This window comes from Photinus pyralis, unplaced genomic scaffold, assembly GCF_008802855.1.
Source record: "Photinus pyralis isolate 1611_PpyrPB1 unplaced genomic scaffold, Ppyr1.3 Ppyr1.4_LG10, whole genome shotgun sequence".
Lineage (NCBI taxonomy): Eukaryota > Metazoa > Arthropoda > Insecta > Coleoptera > Lampyridae > Photinus > Photinus pyralis.
This window is the reverse complement of record NW_022170250.1, coordinates 7,487,499-7,499,392: the sequence shown is the minus strand read 5'-3', so window position 1 is coordinate 7,499,392 and position 11,894 is coordinate 7,487,499. Positions and strand designations below refer to the sequence as shown.

Below are 11,894 nucleotides of genomic sequence, written 5' to 3'. Positions count from 1 at the left end.
CATAACGGTATCACATATGTGATTCTGCATTGGGGTTAAACCAAGTAAATTTCAGAAACAAAGATTCAAACACACAAAAAATATAAAATGTGGCATACAAAACACAAATACGATATAAAGAAATGCAAAGATTACTACCTGCATTAAAAAAACACAAAATAACAACAAACATTTATGGAGCGACGCGTTCACGACCGCCATTCAAGACAAGATGCTCAACGACGATAACCGCCGTCCGTGATTTTTAAATGGCGCAGGCAGCTTTTTCCCACCTAGAAATTGCATGGTTGCCAACTCTCAAAAATGTATGTAGCGTCGTAAGTTGTATATACAGAGTGGAACCTCTCAAAATAAAGAAAAGAGAGAAGTGCGAAAAACTATAACGGGAAAACAAAGGAAAATAAGTTTGTAAAGCTAAAAAGCATAAAAGACGACAAAGGAAAAAAGAGACAACCAGGAAATTCGACAGGGAATGAAAAGGGGCAACAGGAGTAGGTGTAGGTAGTTAAAGAACAAATGTGGAAAACAGCTTGCAGTAGATACCTTTGATTCGATGGTGTGTGGGACTTTATCCATAAACTACCCTAAAATCTACCCCCTTCTTAAACTAAAAAAACGAGTATCAGAGAGGAATAATATAATAATCTCAAAATATAGGTATTGTAAATAAATACTACAATGCTACAAACAATTATCACAGTTATATAAAATTAAATTACAATTAGTCAGTAATACTTACCGTTATTTATACAATATCTCAATTACCGTTAAGTCACTATATGTAGGTATACGCCTATAAGAATTCAAGTCGAGATCTCTATAATATTTTAAGGCTATTAAAAACTGTAAGCTAAAAAAGATTTAAAATCCGATCTAAAAACAGAAGCCGGCATTCACTTAAACGAATGGCGATTAATTTCAACGTCGTCGACGGGATGCGTGGCGACGAGAACGTAGGTGGCGTGACGGTTCCTCGTGTATCGTACGCCGGCCGCCACCGCCAAGGCGAATATGACTAGCAAAATTCCGGCCCTACGTTGAGAACGAGTTACGAGACGAGCGTTGGAAGGCGTGCACTTACCAGAAGAACCATATTTCTAAAGTCTTGGTGCAGCACTTATTGTCACCGCAGCAGTACTGACCGATATCGCACAGGTCGAACTCGCAGTAGTCGGCAGTCACCTACGACGAAAGGGGTGAGTTTCGAGAATTGTGGTAAAGGGGTGAGAACTCACAGTGTGAGGGATGAGTAAATTAAATAGGCCCAGTATGGGCCAAATTGCATTTAAAACGTTCGTTATGTCTGCCATTGTTTACCTGTGAGGATGTGGTTGATGACTCGCACACGAGGCTCTTCAACAGGGTGCAGCTGTGGCTGGTTACATGAACGCCGATTCGACTCGTCTAACACTAGAGGCGCTGGTGTAATTTACAAATGGCGTGTATAGGTGGTTGTAAACATTGGGTTAATTTTCAAGTTATGCTTATCGTGCGTGAGTAGCACAATTTCACTGTTCACAGTTCAAATGTTTGAGAAGATTGTGTTTGTGAATAGCTTTAAGCGTAATTACACTGACAGCAGTGATAGAATGTTATTCAAAGCGGAGTGTGTCAAAGAATGCAAATTTTCTATTCCTATTTTTTGTTGTGTAATTGCACTGTTCACAATTAAAGGGTTTGGAGATATGCGTTAGACGTCGATTACTTAAAGTATCCTTATTGTTATGGTTGCATAACTGCACCGATCACATTTAAAATTCTTAAAAGAACGCTACGAGTAAAAAATAAGAGGAATTGCATTAAAAGGGCACGCGACGGAAATGGATAAAAAGGAGGTTATATAAGAGTGGGGTGAAGCGTGTAACCATTTTGGCAGTTGCGTAATAAAACAAAACTGACATGGTCTCTTCTGTTTTATCATAAGTTAAGTCAACATAACTGACAAGCACAACGGGATGGTATCGTGCTCTTTAAGGTGTAATTACCTTGATTGCAAAAGAAATTTTAGCAAGTGTATTTACTTTTACACCCCTAAACACTACAACCTTGATTACGTAAACAAAATGGCGGTCTTCTCCCACCTATGTTAATTACAATGTGCTACCACCAGAAGTCTCGCTATTAACCTTGAAAGGTTCCACCCTGTATACGCACGATACATACACTTTTGAGAGTTGGCCACCATGCAATTTCTAGGTGGGGAAAAAGCTGCCCGCGCCTCAGAGTAAGAATCTGAGCCCGCGCCACCTAAAAAGCACGAACGGGGGTTACATTTGGCATCTTGTCTTGAATGGCGGTCGTGAACGCGTCGCTCCATAAATGTTTGTTGTTATTTTGTGTTTTTTTAATGCAGGTGGTAATTTTTGCATTTCTTTATATCGTATTTGTGTTTTGTATGCCGCATTTTATATTTTGTGTGTTTGAATCTTTGTTTTTAAAATTTATTTGGTTTAACCTCAATGCATAATCACAGATGTGATACCGTTATGCTATTGTTTGTAATTGTTTACGTTTTTGGTGTAATGTTTGCTTAATTTATGTTTATTGATGTTGATTACTTGGTCTTGTCCGTGAAGTAACATTCATATAAGTTTTGATCATTTTATTTTAATATGTGGAAATTACCGATTCGTTTGATGTATGTACTGACTTGTTGTTTGTAACTAACATTTTCTCCGTGAATGAAGGAGTCACGGGTGTGGGAAAAAACGACTTTCAACTGTAGGCTCGAAACCCTGAAATCAGGGGCGGGTTACCTATCTTGCAGGAGCGGGATTACGCTAATCAAAGCTCTTAATTTAGAATCTATGTGCGATAAATGAGTAGTGATTCAATAATTTCTACATATCTTGTTTTTAGTTAAATTTGCCTACAAGGCCATATAATTTTCCATCTTGCTTTTAACAAAAGGACTTTATTGCCCCAAATATGAGTCACATCCTGTGTACCCTTTCTTAAAATCTTGGTACCTGCTTACCTGACCCATAATTCCCAAAACTTGTTTTTAACCTATATGTTACCCCTTGCATTCTACGTGCTACTTTTTGTGATGTTATAATTTTATGTTACGCTTTCTCATCATTACAAACAATTAACTTTACAGCACAATTTGATATTAATTTGACGACTGGTTTTTTTATTGGTAAGTTCTTTTTTTCCCAGCCTTCTACCATTTTCAAAGTTTATTTTTGCAATGTAATTTATTTTGACTTAAATTTCCGAGCTTTTACAATCATAATAATTACGATCACTATTAAACAAACATGTCACAATTTCAGTGCTTTATTTGTGTTTGATCACGTGCCACTTTTCAAATTTCTGCGGGATCTTGTTTAGTTTTGGAGGGAATAGTCTTTCGGGTGGCCATTTTAAATGTTGCCGGGTTGACTTTATTTCCGTGTTCTTGTAGTGTGACGTTAGTGTAAAACCTGAGGGTTAAGTACACTACAAAATGTTTTCGACTTTTCGCCGTGAAGGGACGGACTCAGGAATGGGAATGCTATAACCAAACTAGTTACGACATCTAAAAGTGTAATTGATCACGAATCTCAACTGTAAATGCTTGTATACTCTGCACGAGGGGTAAGCTACAAGTCTCCAGGGAGGCGACTCCCAGGCGAAGTTTTCCGTATGTGAGTGGCCTTGTATTTGGTCAGCGTCCTTGTGTTAAATTCGATCTTCTGCTTTCTTGTATCTTCCGGAAGCACTTTTTCTTGTTTATTTACTGCTGATGTTCGTTTTCTTTTCGGTGAAATTTGAAATCTTACGCTACCCAATGCAAATCTAGAACTGCTGTTTTCCACTGCGAGTCCGTTTTATATAGATCCAGTTATTTTACGTTAAAACGTTTTGCCCATCAGGATAATACGACGGCGTAAAGAAATCTTCTAGAAAGCTTCTCGTTGGCCACGCCCTGAAGGACGTCAAGTGTCTCCTGCAGCTGAAGGGTTATCCTCCAACACGGTTAAGTAATCCTTAATCTGTACTGTAACTAATGGACAGACGCAGGACGGCACCAGCTTCTCTGCAAATAACTTCCTGAAACGCCAGCGGCATGGAAAAGCGGTATGAACTGTATTGGGTGCCTTGTCCAATCTATGTGGTATGATTGGTTAAAAGAATCATATAAGGAAGTAGGCACTAGAATCCATGAATACATACTGTAATGTTCCTAGGGGTCTATCAAGCCGACACTGAAAACGTTGACGTACCCTATACTTACCGTTTTGTGCTTAAGAAATGACAAGAACAAATAAATATATTACGCACACAAGACTATGCCACGGAAACCTTCTGCGGGACAAAAACCTCGGCATAGGCCACACAAATACATGAAATAAATCACCTACAGCAATAAAATGCAAGAGAAACTACACATAAATAAAACATCTCAAATTGTATGATAAAAATCAGATAATCAAATTAAATGCAATTAAACAAGTTCATAAGAACACATACACAAGACATCATAAATGCAGTGGAAAACATGATAAATCAGTTCAGTACAAAAACACATCAAAATCCCCGTACGATCAATTAAGATAACACAACTCGTCAAATAAATAAATTGCATGTACATAGGAAACATGTACTTTACTCTCTACTCCAGCCTTCATTAACATAATTTTATTTAACACGAAAAGTACATGTCAGAATGCCAATAGCAAGTATTCATGTGAAAATCGATTATCGCTCAAGCAGAACATATTTTAAATAGTGGAAATGTTAATGGGAGGGCCCCCTATTCGCATTGCTAAGATGCTAAGAACTGCAATCCGCACGAGACGAGTACACAACAGATACAGCGAAAGATCGAACTGTATTAGGTACCTTCTCCACGGAGACAGAAAGAACCACTCGCACACACAAACATCGAAACATGAAATAAGAGACCCCGCTCCGCCTTCGTATAGCTAACGCACAAGAACTGCAGCGCGCCACGAATAAGAAAGTAACAGATACAGCGAACAATCAAACTGTATGATAAGTACTTCCCTCAAGGAATAGTTACGATTCAATCGAACCGAGCAACATCGTACTGATAATCAACTCCTCGTGAATACAGAAATAAATACTTAATAAAAGAAAATAATGGCATAATTATCTGTACAGTATAACAAACAAATATGATTGAGATAACGGTACTCAAAACAAAGGCATGGAGTACCGAGTACGCCATGATTCAGATATCGTAGTTTATGCAAAATCAGCACACTGTAAATAATATCAAATTGTGGCAAGAAATTCAATGATTAAATAGCTAGTGCAAGAAAGAATAAAATGGTTACTACGTGTAATCAAGAACAAAAAAACCGGGAACGCGGGATGCCTTCCGTCCTTAGAGAAGCTTCGTTACGAAAATCCCCTAGTATTCGGCATAAGGGGAACCTTAAAAAACACCACACGATGCATTATTAGTTTCTTTTTTACAATTTTTGTTTTATTTTGGTGATCAGTTGTAAATAAACACGTTGCAAGTTCTTGAATGTTGTTTGAAAGTAATAGAAATTGTAGGTGGCGCTCCTCAAGGATCATCCTAAGGGCCACTATTGTTTCGCCTGTTTTCATTATGGTTTTAGTCCCACGTTTTGCCCAGTTTTCAACTTTTTTTAATCACAATGTAGGTAGAAGTCACCTTGTTATTTGAACTCGATTGGGTAAATCACATTTATCTCCGCGCTCTACCGAAAACCGGATTTTGCACCTTTATTTGCGGGAGCAAAGTGGCGTGTTTCCTTTTTCCATGGAAAGCATATCATATTTTTGTTTCAGATGTAAAGGTGTGTTGCCTAACCATAGGTATCACAATACCTAAATCAATTCTGAATCAAATAATATCGGGCGATTAAAAAAAATTGAAGTCGAGTCGCCTTTGGAACTTTAATCGCCTACGCCGACTTTTCTGCCAAGTTTCATTCCCCGGCCAAAGTGGAAGACTTTTCACGATTACTGTATACAGTGAGCTTCGAATTTTGCTAAGGGTTTGCTAGGGGTAATTCACCGCATAACTTTTCATGAGTTTTTGCAAAGATAATTATTATCTTTGGTTTTTGTTTGAAAATTCAATCCACACCACACATATTGACACGAGCCGCCACTGATGAGATTTAAATCCTAAACTTACTGATCCTAACCTAAAAGAGTAAATGTCATACAATTCAAATTTCATACAATGTGAGGTTCGGTTTATGTCAACCTCTTTGCGTAATTTTCTTAAACCCGGGCCGCTATTATTCACTCAAAACCATTAAATTAAATCCAAAACGTGCTCACAGTGATAAATAAACTGAAAACTTATGTAAACGACGAAAAATCAGTTTTAGGTTATATTCTTGTAAAGCATGTACAAAAGACTACTAAACGTAAACTACCTATACAACTACATCACTAAACGACAGGCTGGACATTCCAAATGGGCCAATATAAAGCACACGAAGTCCCTAAAAGATAACGAACGATCGAAATTGTTTACTAAACTATCGCAACAAATAAAAGTCGCGATTAACGGTACTTGCCCTAAACCGGGAGCGGTTTTTCACTATCTTCGTTTGTAGAGGGTGGATCGGCGAATCCGAGCGCAAATCTCAGGCTGGAACAAATAATCGCTCAAGCCAAACGTTCCAATATGCCGGCGGCGACGATCGACAGTGTCATTAAAAGCACGCAGAAGGACAAGACGCAAATGAAAAGCTTCACATTCGAAATTAAGTACGTATCCGATCGAGTTAACGTTACTCACCCTTTCGATATTTCAGAGGGCCCGGTAACTGCATTATACTGTGCGAGGTGTGTTCGCCTAACGTGACCAAGACCAAGCAGGACATCGCGTCGATGATGAAGAAGCATTCGTGAGTGCGGACCGGTTTTGACTTTCTCGGCTACAGGGTCTGTTTCAGGTGTCGGTACTCGGAGAGTGGCGGTCGGCATTTCTTCGATCATAAGGGTGTCATCCAGACGGAGGTGCCTTCGGCGTTTAGTGGGAAATTGGCCGATGACATTTTGGAGGCCGCCACTAATCACGCGATCGAGTGCGAAGCTGAGGACGTGGTGTTGGTTGACGACAATTTGTTGCAGTTCACAAGTGACCCGCATAGTTTCATGAAAGTGCAGAAGAACTTGGAAGAGTTAAAGTACAACATTGTCGAGGCGTCCTTAGATTATATTCCGATTAGGAGGATCGAGTTGAGTGACGATGATATGGAGAAGTGTTCGAGGTTCTTCGATAAATTAAGTAGTGTAGACGATGTCGTAGGGATTTACAATAATATTGCGTAGACTGTTGTATTATCGGCTGTGAGAATGACTAAAAACCACCTGCAAAAGTATAATGAGTTTTTCTACCGCAAACAATGGACTTTTACCTTAATGTCACCGTTATATCCAGTTCTCAAAAGTGAATCCTTCTTCAACGCCGATTCAGTCACCTTTTTAATTCTGATATCGATTTTTGCCTTACAGGATTTATTCCGATTTCTGCTGGCCACGCTGTTCTCCTTGCAGATGTAAACTTTACGATAGGCCATGCGTAGAGTCTTCGGAAACGTGTACTTAACCACCCATTTTGAGTTGGTTTGTACTGTGAATCGTTCCACCCATCGATCGCACGCTTTACTCCACGTACTTTCGTTACTTAGCTTGGTACGGAGCGACACCGAAAAGTTATCGTCCGAGATCACATTCTCGTATTTAATTATCTTGCTGTGTTGATCTAATTCGGTAAAAAGTATTCGTAGTCCCTCTTCTAATGTTGACATTGTTTTAAAAAACCCATCCTTTAAAAATGTAAAAGTGAAGTAAAGTAAGGTTATGTTCGAAGATTACAGTGTTGCCTAAGAGATCAGTTTGTTATTTAATATACAAGGTATTTCAGCCAGACAAAATATAAACGTGTGGATAGTTGAGGTACCGGAAAAATTTCTATAGTAGATTATCCTTCGTTTAAGCTCACGTTACCGGTGTATTATGACATCATCACTAAATGTGTTTAATTATTTAAATAGCATCTTTCGATCAATCGAAGGAGTATGTAGGCACCCTATAGACAGTCCTGCATTGTGGGTAGAATACCAATTACATGAACGAATTTTATTAACCAATTACTGTAAAAAAATGTTTCGGTAGTTGTTTGTAACACATTGTCTATGTCGCGATCTTTTATTAACAACGTAGACATTATCATTTGGACGTAAAGGAAAAATCATTTTAATATTTTTATCATAATAACAACGCCCGCAGTACTGTCGAGAAGCGACTGCAATCTTGTCATACCTTGTCACGAGCAGAGCCACCGCTACTTTCATGGCAGAACGACCACGTCGTTTCGCGGTACTTTTGAATTTGGGTAGCAGTTTCTTTTTATACACAATGGGAAAGGAAATTGAATAAAAACTCATAGTTTTGTGCGAGACGAGAACATTATTTTACACACCTTGTTACGCACACAACCAGCCGATGTCAGGCAAACCTTCTTCAGGACAAAAACCCTGGCATAGTTCACACAAATACACGAACTAAATTAACAAACACAACAAAAGAAAGTCGACATTCGACATTTTTAAAAAGTTCAAATATTTTAATAACAAAGACAGCGATCGAAAAAAGTTTCACATTGCACTGTACTTAACTCCCGGGTTCTACGCTAACTTCACACTACGAGAACACGGAAATAAAGTCAAGATAGAAAATTACATGGCCTTGTAGGCAAATTTAACTAAAAACAAGATATGTGGAAATTATTGAATCATCACTCATTTACCGCACATAGATTCTAAACTGAACAGCTTTGATTAGCGTAATCCCGCTCCTGCAAGATAGGTAACCCGCCCCTGGTTTCGAGCTGAATGCCGAAGACAATCACGGAATTAGGTGTCGTAGCTCAATTTTGACTACAGTTTTTACCACCCCCGTCACTGCTTCGTTCACGGATAAAAATGGTTAGTTACAAACAACAAGTCAGTACCTACATACATCAAACGAATCGGTAATTTCCACATATTAAAATAAAATGAAAACTTACATCATGAATGTTACTTTAGGGACAAGACCAAGTAATCAACATCAATAAACATAAATTAAGCAAGCATTACACCAAAAATGTGAACAATTATAAACAAAAAGATGACGGTATTAAACATATGCCATTCTGCATTGCGGTTAAACCAAGCAAATCTCAAAAACAAAAATTGAAATACAAAAAATATAAAATGTGGCATACAAAACACAAATACGATATAAACAAATGCAAAAATTACTACCTGCATTAAATAACACAAAATAACAACAAATATTTATGGAGCGATGCGTTCACGACCGGCATTCAAGACAAGAGGCCAAACCTGGGCCAAACCCCCGTTCGTGCTTTTCTAGATGGCACAGGCTGCTTTTTCCCACCTAAAAATTGCATGGTAAGTTGTATATACAGGGTGGAACCTCTTTATTTCAAAACGTCTGTTATTTTCTGGACAGCCCGCGTATAAGCAATATCACGCTGATAATCTACTTCCAAGTAACCACATAAGTTAATACTTCCCGGAACCGAAAGTCCCTTACTAGAAACCGCAACGGTTATTCAAGAAATGAATTGTCTTTATCCTTTTTACCGGTAGCGGTTTACTTTGGTTAATAAACTTATGAATGAATTCTCTCTATTTGCTCGATGATGTGTAGATAAAATAAAAAAGAAATTACAATATATTTTATTTAAATAAATACAAGGCCCCCCAATAAAAATGTGTAGGTACCTCCCTAAAACTCGGAACTCCTGTGGAAGGAATTGCAGCCCCTCACACACTTTAAAGGGGCGAGGGGTTGCAGACCAAAAAAAAAATCGGCACAGTCAATTTCTTGAATACATACACGGGTGACATTATAAACTTGCACCAGCCCAAGCTTCTCTAATCAACGGAAGTCTCGTGCGTTAACAAATGTAATTTAAAATACGATTTATTATTGCTAGCAAAATCGCACTGTAGACACTTGAAATCCTTGGTAGTCTTATGCGTTAACAAATGTTTAATCAAAGAGCATTTATAACGTGTTGCAAAATCACACCGGTCACACTTGAAATCCTTGCACATCCTGTGGATTACCAGATGTTTTTTTAAATGAGACTGATCGTCGGTCGTGTACTTGCACCGTGCACATTTCAAATCTTTGTCGGCCTGGTGCGATAGCAGATGTGTTTTAAAATAAACTTTGCTAATAGTCGTGTAGTCGCACAAGTCACATTTTAAATTCTTCGATGCGGTGTGCCTCAACAGGTGCCTTCTTAAAACCAATTTATCATTGGTCGCGTAAGTGCAGTGAGTACATTTTAAATCTTTCAAAGACTTGTGAAGTAAAAGGTGCTTTCTGAGCGAGCCGATAATATTTGTTGCGTAATCGCAGTGGTAACATTTTAAAACCTTGGAAGTTTTGTGTCTCAGGAGGTGCATTCTAAAATGTGTCTTATTGTTTGTCGCGTAATCGCACTGAGCACATTTTAAATCTTTGGAAGTCTTGTGTGTTAACATATGTGCTTTTAAGTAGGAAAGAGATTTGGTTGCGTAATCGCACAGGTTACATCGTATATCCTTGGAGGTTTGGTGTTTTAAAAGATGCCTTTTTAAAGTTGACTTGTGGTTGGTGGCGTAGTCACACTGGGTACAATAGAAGTCCTTGGAAATCTTATGCGTTGATAGGTGGGTTTTTAAATGTGATTTACTGTTGGTTGCATAATCACAATGAGCACATTTTAAATCTTTGGACGTTTTGTGAGTTACCAGATGTTCTTTAAAGCAGTATTTATTATTGGTTGCGTAGTTACACTGAGTGCATGTAAAAGCTTTTTCAATTTGTGGTTGCTGCGAAGGTTCATTTGAGAAGTTCCAATCCACAAGTTTATATTCTGGTTGTTGAACATAATTTTGATCTTCCCATTTAAGGGGAACAGAACAATCTGCACCGATTATTGTATCATGGCACTCCTGCTTTATCGTTAAAAAAGCACTACTGCTCACAAGAGGATCCTTTTCGTCAATGAATGCGTCTGTCTCTTCTTTTGATTGCGATTCAGTTTTTACAAATGCAAACATCTTCCTCAATCAACACTCACCAACAAAAAAGTGTCAATTGTCAAAAATCCATCATGTGACTACGCAAACGCAGTGTTGCCGAATTTAAAATTTTACTTAGTTAATCGACTAAAGCTAAAGTTCCAAAGAAAACACTACAAGTGGCACCACGCTCAGAACGTCCCTGACAGGGCGTGTCCGAGGGCGCTAGAAATTTAGACCGTACATTCTGATATAAAATTTAAAAACACTTTAAGGGAATTATATTCCTTATCAGATCGTAAATCCAAGCTATATGCGTCTTCAAAATGACGAGTTTGTATAAAACTGGAGACGGAAAACGTAAAATAAAGCAAATACAAGAAGCAAAGTGTAAACTAAAATAACGTAAAGCGTCAACTGTCGAGTTGCAAACTTTCTATTGGCCAGCCTAAATTATTTCAAAATTAGTTCGCATATTTTCCGGGGCTTTTCTGAGCATGGTGGCACTGTAATTCCTAGAATCATTTAAAAGATAATCCTAAAGCGACCATAATATGTTTGCCTTTTAGGAGAAGGCGCTTTTCTCGCGGTCATCTTAAATCAAACCGCCACGAAAAGAGCACCGTATAGTTTTAAATTGTTTTTATTTTGTTATTTAATAATGGTAGTAAACTTTGCATTTCCTTATAATTTATTTGCGTTTCATATACATTTTTGGTGTTAACGTTGTAGTCATTGCGTTGTAGTGTACTTAACCCCCAGGTTCTACGCTAACTCCACACTACAAGAACACGGAAATAAAGTCAACCCGGCAACGTTTAAAAATGGCCACCCGAATGACTATTCCCTCCAAAACTAAAC

General features: G+C 38.2%; 2 protein-coding genes and 2 long non-coding RNA genes across 4 annotated transcripts; 2 read left to right on the top strand and 2 right to left on the bottom strand.

Annotated features, from left to right (window-relative positions):
• Positions 1–620: 620 nt before the first annotated feature.
• Positions 621–1,368, bottom strand: LOC116161838. The gene is made up of 3 exons (XM_031475311.1): positions 1,236–1,368; positions 1,082–1,182; positions 621–1,032 (listed from the first exon to the last, which is right to left on the bottom strand). The coding sequence occupies exons 1-3, from the start codon at positions 1,308–1,310 to the stop codon at positions 894–896; spliced, it is 315 nt and encodes a 104-aa protein (XP_031331171.1). The 5' UTR covers positions 1,311–1,368; the 3' UTR covers positions 621–893.
• A 4,952-nt stretch (positions 1,369–6,320) lies between these two features.
• Positions 6,321–7,347, top strand: LOC116162099 (translational activator of cytochrome c oxidase 1-like). The gene is made up of 4 exons (XM_031475630.1): positions 6,321–6,507; positions 6,555–6,708; positions 6,756–6,848; positions 6,897–7,347. The coding sequence occupies exons 1-4, from the start codon at positions 6,342–6,344 to the stop codon at positions 7,273–7,275; spliced, it is 792 nt and encodes a 263-aa protein (XP_031331490.1). The 5' UTR covers positions 6,321–6,341; the 3' UTR covers positions 7,276–7,347.
• Positions 6,550–8,153, bottom strand: LOC116162100. The gene is made up of 3 exons (XR_004143487.1): positions 7,362–8,153; positions 6,740–7,314; positions 6,550–6,690 (listed from the first exon to the last, which is right to left on the bottom strand). It is a non-coding gene; the product is annotated as an uncharacterized LOC116162100 (long non-coding RNA).
• A 728-nt stretch (positions 8,154–8,881) lies between these two features.
• LOC116160935 lies at positions 8,882–9,629 on the top strand. The gene is made up of 3 exons (XR_004143352.1): positions 8,882–8,980; positions 9,036–9,404; positions 9,466–9,629. It is a non-coding gene; the product is annotated as an uncharacterized LOC116160935 (long non-coding RNA).
• The last annotated feature ends 2,265 nt before the right edge of the window (positions 9,630–11,894 follow it).

What these genes read in the sequence shown, in the direction of transcription:
- LOC116161838 (XM_031475311.1), bottom strand. Translation starts at nt 1,310, where the DNA reads ATGGCAGACATAACGAACGTTTTAAATGCAATTTGGCCCATACTGGGC. An exon ending in ATTTACTCATCCCTCACACT is followed by an intron (nt 1,183 to 1,235) that starts GTGAGTTCTCAC and finishes CTTTCGTCGTAG; the next exon opens with GTGACTGCCGACTACTGCGA. An exon ending in TTAGAAATATGGTTCTTCTG is followed by an intron (nt 1,033 to 1,081) that starts GTAAGTGCACGC and finishes TTCTCAACGTAG; the next exon opens with GGCCGGAATTTTGCTAGTCA.
- LOC116162099 (XM_031475630.1), top strand. Translation starts at nt 6,342, where the DNA reads ATGTACAAAAGACTACTAAACGTAAACTACCTATACAACTACATCACT. An exon ending in AATAAAAGTCGCGATTAACG is followed by an intron (nt 6,508 to 6,554) that starts GTACTTGCCCTA and finishes CTTCGTTTGTAG; the next exon opens with AGGGTGGATCGGCGAATCCG. An exon ending in TCGATGATGAAGAAGCATTC is followed by an intron (nt 6,849 to 6,896) that starts GTGAGTGCGGAC and finishes GGTCTGTTTCAG; the next exon opens with GTGTCGGTACTCGGAGAGTG.